General features: G+C 39.1%; 1 protein-coding gene across 4 annotated transcripts in view; it reads left to right on the top strand.

The window, feature by feature from the left end:
* The window catches only part of efr3a (EFR3 homolog A (S. cerevisiae)), a 176493-nt gene that overhangs the window by 74803 nt on the left and 83468 nt on the right, over positions 1-18222 (top strand). For all 4 annotated transcript variants that reach the window (XM_087986460.1, XM_087986459.1, XM_087986458.1 and 1 more), the window contains one exon: positions 9616-9753. In XM_087986460.1, coding sequence (XP_087842586.1) covers positions 9616-9753 — 138 coding nt within the window. The remainder of the gene's footprint in view (positions 1-9615; positions 9754-18222) is intronic.

Genomic DNA, 18222 nt, shown 5'->3' with positions numbered 1-18222 from the left:
TTGTACAAATAACTGCGTGCTGAAAAATGTCATTTTAATAATGCTCAATATCTCTCCAATAAACGAGTTTGTTCTGTGGTGTGATTTGAAAGTATCAGTCTGCAGAAATTACGTCATTACAGACAGACTGTTGTATTGTTTCATCTAAATATCAGTAAGGAGTAAGTCCATTGAAACAATAGATATCACCAGTAACATCTCTTCTTAGCCGGCTCCTCCTTCTCATTTGCAACTGACATAACTCAAAACTACACCAGTTTCCCTGTGCGCACTAGTGACACCCAGCTTTACCTCTCAACCATCACTGTCAAGCTCATCACTATCTCTGAATTGTCAGAGTGGTTGCCCAGTATCTGGTACTGCATGAATAAAGATTTCTTCCAATTAAGTATTTGAAACACATGAAAGAATTGATGTTAGCGCCAAAGACTATTCCCTTATTTATTCTAGCCCTCTGTTTGGTAGCTGAGGCTGAACCAGATTGTTGGGAATGTTGGTGCCAGATTTGATCTTAAAATGTGTTTCCTATTAAGCAATTTTCACTATCACTAAGATCACCTATTTCCACCCTCTGTGATATTGCCAAACTTCACCCTTCCCTCAATTCTTAACAAATAGCAAGAGTACACAGGATCTGATTCTGGATCAGTGGTGCTGGAAGAGCACAGCAGTTCAGGCAGCATCCGAGGAGCTTCAGCAAAATCGACGTTTCGGGCAAAAGCCCTTCATCAGGAATAAAGAAAGAGAGCCTGAAGCGTGGAGAGATAAGCTAGAGGACCTTGTTGATTTTAACCCTACTGCGAATCCTCTTGCAAGGATGCCTGCCTTGAAGAAGTTTTCCTCCTCTCTACTCTATGCTACTCTCTCCCCACCCCCACCCTCCCCTAGCTTATCTCTCCACACTTCAGGCTCTCTGCCTTTATTCCTGATGAAGGGCTTTTGCACGAAACATCGATTTTGCTGAAGCTCCTCGGATGCTGCCTGAATTGCTATGCTCTTCCAGCACCATTGATCCAGAATCTGGTTTCCAGCATCTGCAGTCATTGTTTTTACGTACACAGGATCTGACCAGAGTTTAAGTGAATATTATTTCTGTGACCTTTGCTGTGCTTAACTATGTTTGTAGTTGAAATATTCCAAGCAAGTGGAAGAACTGTCTTTGAGTGCATTGCAACAGTCAACACAACTTAACTCAAAAGCAACAGCCAGAGTTGAAATAGATGTAAAAATGGGTCCTTTGATATTGGTTCATGAAGAAAAATGTAATCCAGAGGAAACACATGTTGAGTTATTTAGAATTCAGTTACAAATAAGCAATTTGAATTTAAAAGAGGAAGAAGGATGGAAAAACAGTGAACTGGGATATTCATCAGTACCTAAATTCAGCAAGGAATATGCTGAAATTATTTTGCCTTGTTTTGAGTAAATTGCTTCAAAGTCACAATGGCTATTAGAAATTTGAACTATTTGATTAGAAGGAATTTAGGTAGTAAAATCTTTGGAAGTTTTTGCTACCCTTTCAGATGTAGAGTCCAGGAGAAAGTGAGGACTGCATATGCTGGAATCCAGAATGTTTTTTAAAATTCATTCATGGGATGTGACAAGACCAGAATTTATTGTCCAGAGGACAGTTAAGAGTCAACAAAATTGCTGATGATCTGGAGATACAGATAGGCCAGACAAGTAAGGATATCGCAGTTTCCTCTCCAAAGGACAAAATTGAATTACAAGTTAGGTTTTTCCAACAACTGACAATGGATTCCTGGTTATTATTAGATGTTTAATTCCAGATTTTTTTTAAGAGTTCAAGTTACATCATCTGTCGTGGTGGGATTCGAAGCAGGGTACCTTGGTCTTTAGATTAACAGTCCAGTGATGCACTGTCATCGCCTCTCCTACAAGACCCTACCTAATGTACTTTAGAAATCTGAGGAAAAAAATACACAATCAAGAGTTTGTAGAATTTGCTGGAGAACAAACAGATGTTTGATGGTTTCGAGCTCTGAAACTTGATTTGTACTTTGAAAAGATTGGAGAAGTGTTATTGATAGTAAACTTAAAATTGTATTCCTTTAAGGAATTCAGTTCCTTTTGAAATGCAGTGTAAGATTGCCACTCCTTGGAAAATTTGGCCCACTTTATCTAGCAGTCTGACTTAGTAATTCACAATTATTATCATGCCTTAAGTGTAAATTCATAATGCCTTTAGCTGGTAGCACTGATCTCTTGGCTCTGTGGTCGGCAATGTTTTTAAACACAAGGTCACTTTTTGAATTAAAGTGCAGCCCAGAATATACCCCAAAAAATGTAGAATAAACTGTTTAATTTTAGTGTTATGTAAATCTAAAACCAAATGTATGTGATTATTTATTTTGTGCTCAACTCATCAAATCTCAGTGTGACACCTATGACTGCACATTATCTGACAGTGCATTAAAGTTTGTGTTATAGTTTGAGATACTAGCCACAGTCTGAGGGGGTTGAGATTCATTGGCTTGTTTATCTTAATTTGCCTCACAGAGGTAAATAGAGTAAGCTTTCACTTTAAAAGCACGGCATGATGGGAGTACATTTCTCTGTTTAAGAGTCGCTAAAAATCTCTGTCCGTTGATCTGACTTTCAGCTCAGTGTCATTTTGCACAGTAATTATCCCCATATCTTACACTCCACTTTGCGAATCAAACACCTGATGGAATCTGTACTGAAAACAAAAAGTGCTGGAAATCGCATCTAGACTTGAAGTGTTAGCTTGTACTCTCCACAGATGCTGTCTGCCCACTGTGATTTCCAGCATTTTTCATTTTCAGTACAAATTCCAGCACCTGCAGTAATTTGCTCTTATCTGATGGAATTTGGTGGCCAACCCATCAATATCTACTTGAAGAATTGAGACAAACATGATGATTTATTCCTTCATATTGAATTCCTGATATTGCCTGTTGAATTGCTCTGCTAACTTTCTCAGGCTTTCACAGAAGTTTTCAGGGTGGAACAATTTCCTTTGTCTTCCATTTTCTTTCTCCAGTATTTTTTGCAGACTCACGAAGTGTTGTAGTGTTTTTGTTTTTTAACTGGCAGTATCACAGCCTCATTCACGGCACTGATCATATGTGCTAAATCTCTGTAGTTCACAGTTCAATGTGTTCTCTTTTGTAGGGAACCTGAAGTCGAGCATCCACAGATTGACTAATTACTCATTGCACAATTCATTGTTTGATTTAAGAAAAGTGATGATTTCAGACATCAGACCTTAAAATCATTGCAAGGCCTTCCCGCGAATTAACAATGTCACATCAGCATGGAGGTTTAGTTCAGCATAGGCAGCTTTGACTTAAAGGATTTAAAGAAACAGTGCTGAAGGATTTTTGCTCAAACTGAAGTTTACCATATTATTATCTTTCATGAGAAAAGTCCATAACTTTGCTCTCTAATGCTTACTGGTGGTAGGGAAAAGACAGGATCATTCCTGCAAAATGCAATATAGCCTGCATTCCTGATGAAGGGCTGATGCACAAAATGTTGATTCTCCTCCTCGGATGCTGCCTGACTGGCAGTGCTTTTCCAGCACCACACTCTTCAACTCTGATCTCCAGCAACTGCAGTCGTCACTTTCTCCTGCATTTGTGCCAAGCATGTTTGGTTCCCTCAGTTGTGATGGAAACCAGTTCTCGATTGGAATGTTTTTCTTAAGCATGTAGCTTTTGAATTTGTTGTAGAAATCCTCACCTTTTGTTGCCTCTTTAAGGGGCAAAATAGTGAGAAAGTACTCTTCAGTTGTTTTTGTGTTAATGTTTATTTGGGACGTGTAACCTGCTCATCAGTCATAGAGTCATAGAAATATACAGCTTGGAAACAGACCTTCGGTCCAACTCGTCCACGCCGATTGGGTATCCTAAATTAATCTAGTCCCATTCGCCAGCATTTCGCCCATATCCCTCTAAACCCTTCCTGTTCGTCTTTTAATGTTGTAATTGTACCAGCCTCCTCCACTTGCTCTGGCAGCTCATTCCATACACTGACCACCCTCTGTTTGATAAGGTTGCCCTTTAAGTCCCTTTTAATGTTGATACATTCATGAAACTGCTGTGATAAATATTTACAGCCCTCCAGTCGTTCTACCTGGAAGTTGTACTTCTACGTTGAAGGTGCATGTGCATCGCTCCTCATATTTCTTCACCTTGTAGGTTGTGACATCACTCTGTCTGTGGTCACACTGCTGCTCAGCTTCTGGATCTGCGTGTCTCAAACATCCAGGATACTGGTGGAGGCACAAGAGGCCACTTTTATAGTTGAGATATGTTTCTAGGGTCCTTGGACAGCTTGCGTTGCTAGGATATTGAATCTGGGGTGTGGCAGTTTTCCTCATAGGTCTGTGCAGGATGATAAAGATTTATCAGATAAGCAGCTGAAGAAAAATAAATCTGTCTGCAGAGAGAGCAGGCAGAAGAACGGGACTGGCTGAGCTTCTCTTACAGTGTCCACATGGACATGATGGACTGAATAGTCTCCAGTCTTTCTGGTACTGTAATATACTGGCTTCATGCATCAGTTATTAATATATTTAATTATTCATTTGTTTGCATTACCATCACACAACTTCTTTATTTTGCAATGATAGATTGTCATCTATTGTGACAGGAGAGACCAAACACTTGAATTGCTGGGGTCCACTGGCAGATGAAAGATGATGCCCACCAGCAGCCAGAAGGAACAGTAAATGTCAAATGATGTGTTAGAGAGAGTCCCCTCACTTGAGCACAACCTTAAGTGAAAATACTTTAAGTCAAGCATTGATTCACATGGGGTTCAATGTTAAAACTGGGATTAAGTTTTTTCGGGCCTTCCTTAGCAGAGGAAAAAATTTACAAATTACCTGTATCCTCTAAACTTCAATAGACTATTACCTGCACTTGAAATTGTTAAATTCCTGCATTTTTAAATGAAAAATAAAAGGAAAGCGTAATACTCTACCCCACTGTTAAATTGACTAGACTCCACATCGTGACTGAAGTTGACAAGGCCTGGGTGGGAAAGAGATGAAGAAATTAGATTAGATTACTTACAGTGTGGAAACAGGCCTTTTGGCCCAACAAGTCCACACCGCCCCGCCGAAGCGCAACCCACCCATACCCCTACATTTACCCCTTACCTAACACCTATGGGCAATTTAGCATGGCCAATTCACCTGACCTGCACATCTTTGGACTGTGGGAGGAAACCGGAGCACCCGGAGGAAACCCACGCAGACACGGGGAGAACGTGCAAACTCCACACAGTCAGTCGCCTGAGGGAATTGATCCCAGGTCTCTGGCGCTGTGAGGCAGCAGTGCTAACCACTGTGCCACTGTGCCACCCCAAATAAGGCCAGGTGGAATAAGTTGGGAGATGAGACTGGGAATAGGGACAGGAGGGAGAAAAGACTGCTTCTTCGCATCCAGAGTATAGGAAGTCTGTCTGTGAAGTAGCCATTGCAGTCCTGTCTACTGATTTGTGATGGCACTGAACACTGATAAGACGCACAAACGATGCTAAACAGCGAGAAGATAAAATAATATATTTTTAGTGGTGTTGATTGCGAGATAGGTATGAGCCAGTATATTGGGAAACTCTCCCTGCACTGCCGCCTTATTCAAACAGTTCAATGGAACATGTCATGTCTGCCTGAAAAAGCAGAAGAAGATTTTGATTTAATGTCATATCTGAAATGATGTACTCTGAATAGGTTCAAACTTGCAACTTTCAATCTGACAGGTTAGACTTTTAAACCTAGATTACACAGAATTGTTTTTATTTTTAAATAATTCAGTGATGTACTTAAAATCACTTGATGTATCCTCAACACAAGAACATAGAAAATAGGAGTAGGCCATTTAGCCTCCATTCTGCCAATTCAGTGAGATGATGTGATCTCTGACATACCTCCATAAACCTGTCTTTGCCCCATTTACCGTTACAGTAACAGAGTTCTGAAAATCCCATACTTTAACAAATCATCAAATCAAATATGGAAAAAGTTTCAAAGTTCCAACACCTTAACTCAAAACCACAAACTAGTTAAGTTCAATGCAACATCCAGCTAGGTCTACTAATGTTTCAAACTACAGTTCTATTGAATTTGTGTAAATGTAGGTGGAAGAAAGTATCTGACGAGCGTATAATTAACCAGTAGTTAGATTGCCCAAATCTAGGAACAGAGCAAACCTCAGGAGACAAAAAGAAGATTTTAATTTAAGAGTAATCTGGAGGAATGGGCAGGAAGTGGAATTGCAAGGGCAAACTGGTGGAGGAAATAGTGTGTGTGTGTCATGGGGCATGGAGTGGAGAGAAAAAAAAACTGTTTCATTTTTAAGACATTAACATTAGAAGAATTTGGCATCCACACAGATTACAGCAAAAGGAGGGAGAACTGCAGGAATAATGTTCATTTACATAAACCAATTGGAATTTGCAAAAGAAAGATATGTTCAAAACCTATACTGTATATTGACAAGTCTCTTCAAGGTCTAAAAGATGTATGAAGTTGATACCAAATTAGCATCTGCAGTTAATGATTGATAGCAAAATGCTTAATTTGTCTACAGTCTGCAAAAAATCTCAACTTCAAAAAGTATGTCCTCGTTTTTTCTACATACAGCAAAATTATAGCATAGTGAGTTACTTAATAACTATTGCAGTTATTGCAACTCCATTTACTTTATATAGTACTTTCCTAAGTTAGATACATTTTTAGAGGCAACTGTGGCAGATCATGTTCAAATGCAGCAAGACCTGATGATGTCAGTCTTCATCTGACAAGTGGCAATTAAAAAAAGCACCACTCAAATGTTAGGCATCCCCAAAAAATCCCCACTGTGATTTAATTGGGCTGCATGTGATATTTGATGTCTTTTATTCAATGATGTATTTATTAAGCCGAGCAATTGGAAATAATTAGAGAAAATTCACAACTATGTATTTTCTATAGGTCACCAACTAACAGAGTAGATAGAGGAGCAAATGTAGAAGGGAATTAGAGATATAACACTGAGTGCAAACATTTGCTTGATAATAGAGGATTTAGGCATTCCAAAAAGATATTTCAAAGCTTTTTGTCTTGCGCGACAAATGGAAGAAAACCAGTTTTCTAAGGGAAGAACAATTTATACTGCATGAGAGACAATGCTGATTGGTTGCTAGTTGGGACTGTGGCCCAGGCTTTGTCAATAAACAGTTACCCCAAAGCATTTTGTTTAAATTCAGAAAAGGCAAGTTGATTTTGTTTGAGGAATGTACCAGAGAATAATGTCCCTCAAGTATATAATAGGATTCACCAGGAGTCATACAGGATCCTGAACTTTATGAGAGGAAGTTCAAAGTTTGTGCGAAGATTTGTAGCTCGGGTGCTCGTTGTTGTGGTTCTGTTCGCCGAGCTGGGAATTTCTGGTGCAGACGTTTCGTCCCCTGGCTAGGTGACATCCTCAGTGCTTGGGAACCTCCTGTGAAGCGCTTCTGTGATTTTCCTCCAGCATTTGTAGTGGTTTGAATCTGCCGCTTCTGGTTGTCAGTTCCAGCTGTCCGCTGCAGTGTTCGGTGTATATGGTCCAGGTCGATGTGCTTATTGATTGAATCTGTGGATGAGTGCCAAGCCTCTAGGAATTCCCTGGCTGTTGTCTGTTTGGCTTGGCCTATAATAGTAGTGTTATCCCAAACTCATGTTGCTTGTCCTCTGCGTGTGTGGATACTAAGGATAGCTGGTCGTGTCGTTTCGTGGCTAGTTGGTGTTCATGGATGCGGATCGTTAGCTGTCTTCCTGTTTGTCCTATGTAGTGTTTTGTGCAGTCCTTGCATGGGATTTTGAACACTACATTGGTTTTGCTCATGCTGGGTATTGGGTCCTTTGTCCTGGTGAGTTGTTGTCTGAGTGTGGCTGTTGGTTTGTGTGCTATTATGAGTCCTAGTGGTCGCAATAGTCAAGCTGTCAGTTCGGAAATGCTCTTGATGTATGGTAGTGTGGCTAGTCCTTTGGGTTGTGGCATGTCCTTGTTCCGTTGTCTTTCCCTTTGGCATCTGTTGATGAAATTGCGGGGGTATCTGTTTTTGGCGAATACATTGTATAGGTGTTCTTCTTCCTCTTTTTGCAGTTCTGGTGTACTGCAGTGTGTTGTGGCCCTTTTGAACAGTGTCTTGATGTAACTTCTTTTGTGTGTTTTGGGGTGGTTGCTTTCGTAGTTCAGGACTTGGTCTGTATGTGACGAAGTGTTCAAAAACAAGAAATCTATGATGAGCCTTTCTAAAATTTCAGTTCATCTTCAACTGCACTGTTGTGTCCAGTTCAGGTTACATTAGAAAGGATATGAAGTAATTGGAAAGGGTGTAGAAACCTGTATGAGATGACAGATTTCAATAACAAAACTGGATTGGTGAAACTCGGTTCTTCTGCTGAAGAGAAGGTTAGTGGAGATTTGACAAAGGTGCTCAAAATCATGAAGGGATTGAACAAGGCCAAAAGAGGTAACTGTTTCCATTGATAGATGGGTTGAGAACCAGAGGACACTATTTGAAGTGATTGTTTTTGGTTCTTGTGTCTATATCAGGAAGTCTTTTGGGATCTGGAATGCACTGCAAGGGAGGGTGATACAGGTGAATTTAATTATAGTTTTCAAAACAAAATTGGATAATTGGTGCAAAGGAGTGAGTCTAGCTCAGTTGTTCTAGTAGAGAATTGGTACATACACCATGGGTGAAATGATTTCCTTTTGTGCTGTAAACATTTTAATGTTTCTACTAGGAATATAGGAGCAGGAGTAGGTCCCCGAGCCTCCTTGATGTCATTAGTAATTACAACAGAGCTTGAGTTACTAATGACTGAGATTTTACCAGCCAGTGTGATAGAGAATTCCAAGGGTTCACCAACCTCTAATGAAGAAGGTACTCCTTATCCTTTATCCTGAAATTGTTTCTCCTAGTTCTAGATCCCACAGTCAGGGTAAACATCCTTTCTGCATGCACCCTATCTAATCCTTCAAGAATTCTAGATGATTCTGAGATCAACCCTTATTCTTGCAAACTCCACAGAATATAGACCCAGTCTCCTCATACTCTTATCATTGACAGTCCCTTCATCCCCAGGAATCAGTCTGGTGAACTCCACTGCATTCCTTCGAAAGCAAGTATCTCATCCCTTAAGCAACTGAACTGGAACTCCACTCAGTACTCCAGCTGTGGTCTCATTCATGTTCTATACAAATGAAGTGAGATTTGTTTGCACCTGTACTCAAATACTCTTGTGAAAAAGGCTAATCTACAATTGCTTGCAACAGAGATTTAAATATTGCAGGAAATTTGAGTGAAATTGATTGAAACACTAGGGTTAGAGATCTTGAACCTGGTGAATCTAGACCATTGAAGAACCTGTACTACAGTGCAATAGCAAAATAAATGATAAAGTTGTCGCATATCCTGGGCTAGTGTAATCTATGGGTCAGACCTTGCAAAATCAGTATGTGAGTAAAGCTTGCTGCTTGTCTGACCACATGATATAAAATTTATAATATCTGTAATTAATCATATATACACCACTGCAAAGTTGGTTCACTTAAAGTATGTTCTTGATGTGCTGTGAATCTTTATTTTCAGTCAGAACAACCCTCCCTCAATATCAAGAAGTGCAGATAAAGATGAGGACCCTGCTGCTCTCGCAGAGAGTTGTTTTCGTGAACTACTGGGACGTGCAGCCTATGGGAACATGAACAATGCCATCAGACCTGTTCTAATGTAAGTCAAAAATAATAGATGCATATTGAATATTTTTCCTCAAGAAAAATTAGGATCAAAATAATTGCATTGTAAATCTTTTTTTAAAAAAAGACGATGGTTTTTAAAACTGCACCACTCCTCTAATTCTGCTCTCTTGTTGTCCTTCGTTTGCGTCTTTATTCACTTCTCCCCTGCAAAAGCAGAAAGCTGCTATTTGGTGGAGGGTATAGTACCAATCCTACAGAAAGTGATGAGCAGAAAAGAGGCAAAATAATTGAAAACTTATGCTGTAATATGGGATTGTGAGGTTCCAGTCTTCAGCTCACATGATTATAGACTTTAGCTCACATATTGTGCCACGGAAATAAACCATAACTGCTATAAAACAATTTGGTTGTGTTATAATATTCATTGAAATAATTTGTGTTACAGTTTAAATTCTGCACATCTTGTTGCCATGTCATAATTTTACTTTTAATTTCTGAACTTTTAATATCATTCCTACCTAATCTAGCTTGTCTGATTGTTTTTTTTTGGAACCCTGATATTTAATGCAAAGTGATTCATTTCATCATGCTATAACCATCCCCCATTAAAAATACATAACAGCACTGCTGCAACTCATTTGAGATCTGTGTAAATATGAACTTGACAATTCAAAAAGTAATATTCTGTTCCCAGAATTGATTACTTCTCTGCAATGAGGCACTAGACCCAGCGTACGCAACCAGTCAGAGGGCTGTATCTGGCTATGAAAAGTTAGTGCACTGAGCTTGTGGGAGAGCGGCTATAGGCTCTCAAAATGCATTATTATAATAAATATTGCTGCTAATGGATGTATACCATTTATTATAATTGTAGTGATAATGATGTATTGCATATGATAACAAACTAAATGTGCCCACTCTTTTAGACTATCCTGTCTTACTGTTCACCCAATTTTCCCAATGGCATCAAATTCCATTCTCAAATTTTCACTGAGTGCTGCAGATGCTTGACTTGCTAAGTACTTGCAGCATTTTCTGTTTTTTTTCTTTCAGATTTTCAACAGTTGCAGTATTTTACTTTCATCTTGCCAATAGAAATGCTTTACTGTGATCTACATTATGGTGCTGCACAATCCACCAAAAGAAAAACAGTCAAGAAAATGTGGAGAGACCAATAGATAATCTGAGACATGCACCCAGGCCTCACCCTCATCCTCATCATAAATAGAAGACCCCTAAGTTTTAAGCTGAGACTTGCATTCTCACCTGTACTACAGGGAAAATCCTTCAGCATCCATCTATCAAGCCCCTACCCTCCTCAGCCCCCAGATCTTAAATGCATCAACAAGATTAACAAACAGGAGCAAGAGTAAGCCATTCAACCTATCGAGCCTACTTTGCAAGTCAGTATGGTTATATCCTTTATCTGAATGCCATAATCCCATTTTCTCCCCATAGTCTTTAATATCTTTAGTGTCAGGAAATCCATTATTTCCTTCAATATTTTCAGTGTCTTGGCCTCTCCTGCCTTATATGTTACAGAATTTCACAGGGTCACCACCTTCTAACTGAAGAAATTTCTCCTTGTCTCAGTCCTAATTAGTCAATCCTGTACTCTGAAATTATGACCCTTTGTCCTAGACCACCCTCTTCCCACCAAGAAAAAGGCTGGGAACATATCTCTGTATGTAGTTTGTCCAATCCTGTCAGAATTGTGTATGTTTCTATGAGATTGCCTCTCGTTCTTGTAATCTCCAGTGGATATAGGTGCAGTTGTCCTAATCTCTTCTCTTATGTAAAACCTGTCTTTCACTGCACTTATTGTATAAAAAATATGTCTTTCCTTGGGTGAGGAGACCAAAACTGCACATGGCACTCAGGGCCTTGGCACCCAATGTAGCTGCAGTAAGACATCTTTGCTCCTGTACTCAAATCCTCTTTCAATGAAGGATAATGTTCCATTTGCCTTCCTAACTGTTCACTGCATCAGTCTTGCAGAATACTCTGTATTCTGTTTTTCCTTGCTGAAGTGATGAACTTCACACTTATTCATGTTAAACTTTATCTGCCATCTATTTGCCCATTCACCCAACTTGTCTAAGCTGCCTTGAAGCCTCTTTACTTCCTCCCATGTCCTCCTAGTTTTGTTTCATCAGAAAAATTGGAAATGTTACAGTTAATTAGCTTATTCAAATTACTGGTACATAATGTGAATACCTGGCCACCCAAGCTCTAATGTTGTGGTACCCTACTCGTCCACACTAAAAAAGACACATTTGTTCCAACTGTTTCCTGCCTGCTAACCTGTTCTCAATCTGTCAGTTTATTCCAGTAATCTTGTGTGCTCTAATGTTGCACATAACCTCTTACATGAGAATTTATCAAAAGCTTTCTAGAAATCTAAAAGCACCACATCCACTGACTTTCCATTATCTATTCTGCTAGTTACATCCTCAAACCAAAGTTTGTCGGATCCATGTTGACTTTGCTAAAGCCTGTCGATATTTTCTGTGTTTCCTGTTTTTGTATCCTTTATATTAGACTCCAGGAATTTATTTATTACTGGGGCTATTAGACTAATCAGTCTGCAATTCTTCATTTTCTCCCTCCATTTTTTATAAAACAAAAACTGTAGAGTTGCATTTGCTACTTTCCAATCTGCTGTGACTGCTCTTAAATTCTGTAGACTCTGGAATGTCAAAGCCAAAGCATCCACTATTTTCACGGCCACCTCCTTTAATACTCTGGTACGTAGATAATCAGGTACTGGGGGATTTATCAGCTTGCAGCCCCATTTAATTCTCCAGCACTTTTGTTTCTAAAAATGCTAATCTTCTTTAGTTACTTCTTCCCGATTGACCCTTGTTTCAGTAGCATTTCTGACAAGTTATTTGTGTCATTTTCTATGAAGACAGAACAAAAGTAGTTATTTAATCAAACAGATCTGTCATTTCTTTTTCTCTATTATCAATTCTCCAGTTCCAGACTGAAATTGACTGACATTTGTCTTCACTAATCTTTTCCTTTTATGTATTTACAGAAACGTTTGTAGTCTCATAATTGTACAGGTTTTCTACATACTTTACGTCTTTTTAGAGTCAAGATTCTTTATGTCTTGATTTCCTTTACTAACTTTGGTAGGGCGACCTTTGTTGTGCTTTTGCGTCTGAAAGGAATGTTTAACATGGGAATTCATGCACTTATTGCTTAAAAATTAGCTAATATCTATCCATCGTCATAGATTAGGTAACTTCACTGAAAGCTACCACAGCCAATGCATCTCTAATATTTTTGATATTTCCTTTGTTTAGACTTAGAACCCTAGCATCAGTTTGGTCCACTTCACTTTCAATCTCACTGAAGAATTCTATCATGTTATGGTCACTTTCCCCTTTTCCATTGCACAATAACAAATCAGGACAGCCAGTTCCCTAGTTTCCTTACTGGTCTAAAAACTCATCTTTTACACACTCCAAGAATTTATTCACCACCACACTATTGAATATGTTCTTTGCCTTGATCATATGTAGATTATAATCACTCATGATTACTGCAACCCCCTTCTTGCATGCATCCCTAGCATACTGGTTTATTACTGTCTCCACCTTAGCACCACTGTTTGGAGGCTGATTAACAATGTAGATTGAGTTCTGTCTAAGGTTACACATCTTCAATCCCCAGCTTCTTTTGTATTTACCTTAAATCTGTGTCTCTAGTTACTGATGCTTCTGCCTTGAGAAATAGTTTCTATTTACTTACCAAATTGATGTCCTTTGTGATTTTGAACATCCCTAATGCCCTTTCTCTGCTCTCATGGGAACAATCCAACCTTCTGTCATCTTTGCACTTTACTGATGTTCCTTATGCCTGGTGTCAATATAATTGTGGCTTTCTGAATGTAAAATGTGGCATGTTGACAGGATGTACATTCAGATGCAAGAAAGTTCAATATTTTAGAGATACGAAAGTATTTTCATGGGTTGTGGTACTCCTTCAGTGTATCACTCTGCCATTGCAGACTCAGCTTCAAATCTTGAACTGTTGGCATCCATGGCACCAACAACAGCAACAATCAGCCCCTTCATTAAGAGAAAAATTGATAAGTTACACAAGACTTGACTTTCCATGAAGAGAATTAAAACTTAAGTGTGCAATAAATGTAAGTTTTCACATTAGTGTATATACTTGAAAACCAAAGAGCAGCAATCTACTAAATAATCTTAAATGTATACTAATGCTGTGCTGTTCTCTCTACTCTACATGTGCTTGTCCCTTTACCATGACAGCTGCCCCCCCAGACAACCTCTGTCTGCTGCATCCAAACATTGGCTAAAATATCTTACCTGTGTTTAATTTTCACAACTCCCAATGTAGATCAGTTGATGCTAGAACACTTGTCTGTTGACCATTCAGCCCACAATGCATGTACCATTGCATCTTGCATGCTTTCCCTACTGTAAGCAGAGGCCAGTTTAGAAGTGCCCAAGGGATGTTTGTGGCCCTCCTAGATGTTATTTGTCCAAGTTTGTACTTAATGGTAATGCAGCATCAAGTTTTTCTTTTTGCTTGAATGTGGTCTCCATCTGAAACCATATTCATTAATTGAGATGTGTTTAGCAAGTGAAGGATTATGAATGTTATCTTTCTTTTACTCTAGTTTCCTGTTCAATGACAGTTCGAGGACTTTAGACTTTGGAATGGGTGGAGCCGGAATTGGTGATTGGGCTTGTGGGCATATTCCAGCACAAATGGTGTCTGCCTCAGGTCTCTGCTGTTGATTGTATCAAAGTTCATGGAATAAGGGAATTCTGACTCAATTCTCCACAAAGCAGAAAATGTTGATAAATTTCATAAACTACGGTTTGTGAACCCTATTGGATTTTGGACCATCATTTATCAGGATATTTTGCATGCCTTGCATGGCAATACTCTGAGGCTTCAGAAAATTTCAAATTCTCAATGTAAGGAGTTCTTACTGTCTATCCCAGACAACAATGACCTTGTTTTGTGGTGGCTATTGCTTCCATCACAATTAGATCATCTGAGTTATTTTAATGCAAACTTGTGTTGCTCTCCAGCTAGATTGTGGTATTTCACTGACTCTCATTCAAGCAATGACAGAAATATTCAGGAAAAAAAATATTCTTGATGGCCTTAAAGTGCTTTTAAAAAAAAGACCTGTTCATGTTTGTCGTTCATTGAACTAACTGGTGACCTGTTCTGAATAAGCACATTGAGTTTTTAAGTGCCCTTGTTTAATAGAGGCATACAGCATGAAAACAGTCTCTTCAGCTCAATCATCCTTACCAATCAGATTTCCTAAGCTGACTAGTCCCATTTGCCTGCATTTGGGCCTGTATGCCTCTCAACCTTCCTATCCACCTACCTGTACAAATGACTTTTAAATATTCTAATTGTACCCACCTCTAACACTTCCCCAGCCAGCTCTTTCCTTATTTGTACCATCCTCTGTGTGAAATAGTTGCCCCTCAGGCCCTCTTTAAATCTTTCCCCTCTCATCTTAAACCTTTAGTTGTGGACTCCTCTACCCTGATCCAGATACTTAACTATGAATATCTCAAATGTTCTTTAAACCTAATTTTATTAGCTTATTGATCAGTTTTAGTTGATTGTTATTTTCAATAAGCAAACTTATACCATTTAAGTTGTTAAAAATATGACCAAATTATTCAAGCTGCAGCACAAGATTGACTGGAATTGTGCTTTAATCGACAAAATGTTTGTTCATATTGCTACAAAGATAAAGCTAGATGAAAGTGTTGTATTAGTGTGTTCTGCACAACCTAATATAGTGCTCGCACTGCTATGAAGTGCTAATTTCTCTATTCAAAATCTGCAATCCTTGTAGCAGTACCCAGTGTTATGCTGCTTTTGAATCAAACCATTTTGTGGAAATATATGTTCCATGTTTTATTCAGCTCTAGCTAATCTTTCTTGAATTGTAAAATTACTTAAAATGTATTATTTTTGCAAATTTTATTGATGCTGAGCTACATGGAAGCATGGCAGGTATGGAAATATATAGGTTCTGAAATATTCATTCTGCATTGCTGGCTTACTCTTTTCTGGTGCTGGCTGTGCATATGCCATATCTATAAATGTAAGAATGTACGCGGAGAAATTTGCTGAATTAAGCAAACTATACAGGTTGAACAATCATTCTAAAAAGACAGTAGGTGCTGGAGAAATGCAACAGATTTGACATCTGTGGAGAGAAACCGATTAATATTTTGAGTTCCAACAAAAAGTCAAATTGGATTCAAACCCTTAATTCGGTTTCACTGTCCGTAGATGTTGGTAGACCTGCAGGGCCTCTCCAGTTCTTGTTTTGATTTCAGATTTCCAGCATCCATGATGCATTGTGGCATAAGGGAAGCCACTGAAACTGTGTATTCCAAAACAACTGAATACATTTCATTTTTTCTTGACAGAGATAGGAATGTAGAACATAAACATGATTCATAGGATGGCTGGCTTCCATTGTTTGCACAAATGGCTCATTTCAGGTCTGCATATCAATGAAGATGTATTGCAACAGAAAGTAACCCCACTGTTGTGTGACCATACACTTTGTATCAAGTAAGTCAATTCCTAGTATCATGGCAACCCACTGTTTCGCCTTCTATCTGCAATAGTCAGCCATGCCAGCTGCATTTGTGTCACCAAAACAAACCAGAGTGTGAACACTGGTTGCCGAGCGCTGATCGTGTGGATCGTGACTGCCGTGCACAGTTCATCCTAAGATGGACAGCATTTAAGGGCATATGCCGCATACAAAATGCAACCAGGTGCACCGTTTGGTGCTTAAACAACTGTTTTGCCAGCTGGACAAGCTGTATGCTTTTCAACAGAGTGCTTAGCAAAGTCCATGGTGGTGATGCAAGCTGTAATCTTACCATCATGAGAACCTTTCTCACCAGCTACATAGTGACCATGGAGGAAAAAGGAAGGAGACAGCCAACTCTGCCCCTTTTTGGCCAAGATATACATGACCAACTTTAGTATCATTTAATATGCTCTCATACCTTGTATTCCTTCTCTTGATGACCATCACAGCCTCCTCTCAAGTACAATGCTAAAATTTTAAAAATCACAATTCAAATGTTCTAAACCAAAAATTATAAATCTAACCAAACTGTGTTGCTTAGAAACATCAATGAATATCAATTGTGTATTCCCTTAGTGCCTAGCACTATTATTGGTGGATGCTGATGGATTTCAGCAGGGAACTTTGCAGGGTACCTTGCAAGATAGCCTTGAGTAACTCTGTACCCAGAAAGCCTGACTTTGAACTGTACCATCTTAGCATGGACAGAAGTAATTTGGACTATCTGACTGGCAGCAACATTGACACTAATGAATTGGAAATAGTAAAGGTATGAATGCTGTATTCTGAGAGGATACCAGCTTCATGCTGCACAGTTTCCTCTTGTGTGCCAGGACAGCCTCTCCGCAACCTAAAATATGTTGGAGGACAAGCTATTTGGTCACTCTAACACAGTGACTGCCACTTTGAACACTGATATCCATAGTCACAATGGCAGTGAGCTGAGCTTGCATGACTAAAGTTTGAACTTTACACTGTAGTGTTCAGATGTTGGGTAATTTCTGTTTGTGTTATGATGGAAAATGAGGCATTGACTATTAGATAGCACATTTTGGTTAGATAAAAAATGTTCTTAGAAAGTTGACCAACACTATCACATTGACAATGATAAGGTTGAACCACTCCAAAGCCCTGTGCCAAACTGTTGATGAACATTTTTGTGCTGCTTGATCTTGAATTTAGGCCTGCCAATACACCAAGTGTTTCAGTAGATGAACATTAGCCTTCTGAGGGCTTACCGTCTGGTAAGATTATGTCTGTACTAACGTGCTGCCCTGCGGGGGTCTCATGCATGATGTCACACCACATGCAAATCTCACTTTAAGTGTAAGTCCCAAAGTAATGCCAGTTTTTGAGCTGGTGAGTACAAGTATGTAAGAAAGTGATGGTATTATTTCTTTGTTGTCTTCATGTTTCTTCCACAACTGTCTGACCAAGTTTCAGCTTTTGGTCCTCTTTGAAGAGAAAGGGAGAAGGAAGGATTATGATGAAAGGCCAAGGAGAAAGTAAGAATTTAGAGTTTGAATAAATAATAAGATGAACAAATTCAAGATGGGATATTAGTTCTAAGGTTAACATCATATTCGATGTTGTCAGGTCTGACACAGGCCACAATTGTAGTTTGTGGTTCCTGATGAAGAGTTTATGCTTGAAATGTCGATTCTCCTGCTCCTTGGATGCTGCCTGACTGGCTGGACTTTTCCAGCACCACACTCTTCGACTCTGATCTCCACCATCTGCAGTGCTCACTTTCTCCCCGCAGGCCACAATCATAGTCTATCCCATCAGGTCAATATTGTTATTGTCTCACTCCTTAGAATCAGGAATGGGAAATGTTGATGTTGAGGCCACTTTTTATTTTGGAATGTGTAT

This window comes from Chiloscyllium plagiosum, unplaced genomic scaffold, assembly GCF_037043375.1.
Source record: "Chiloscyllium plagiosum isolate Xiang-an unplaced genomic scaffold, Cpla_swu_hap1 HiC_scaffold_4, whole genome shotgun sequence".
Lineage (NCBI taxonomy): Eukaryota > Metazoa > Chordata > Chondrichthyes > Orectolobiformes > Hemiscylliidae > Chiloscyllium > Chiloscyllium plagiosum.
Note: the sequence above shows the minus strand (reverse complement) of the source record. Positions and strands in the feature narration are given on the sequence as shown.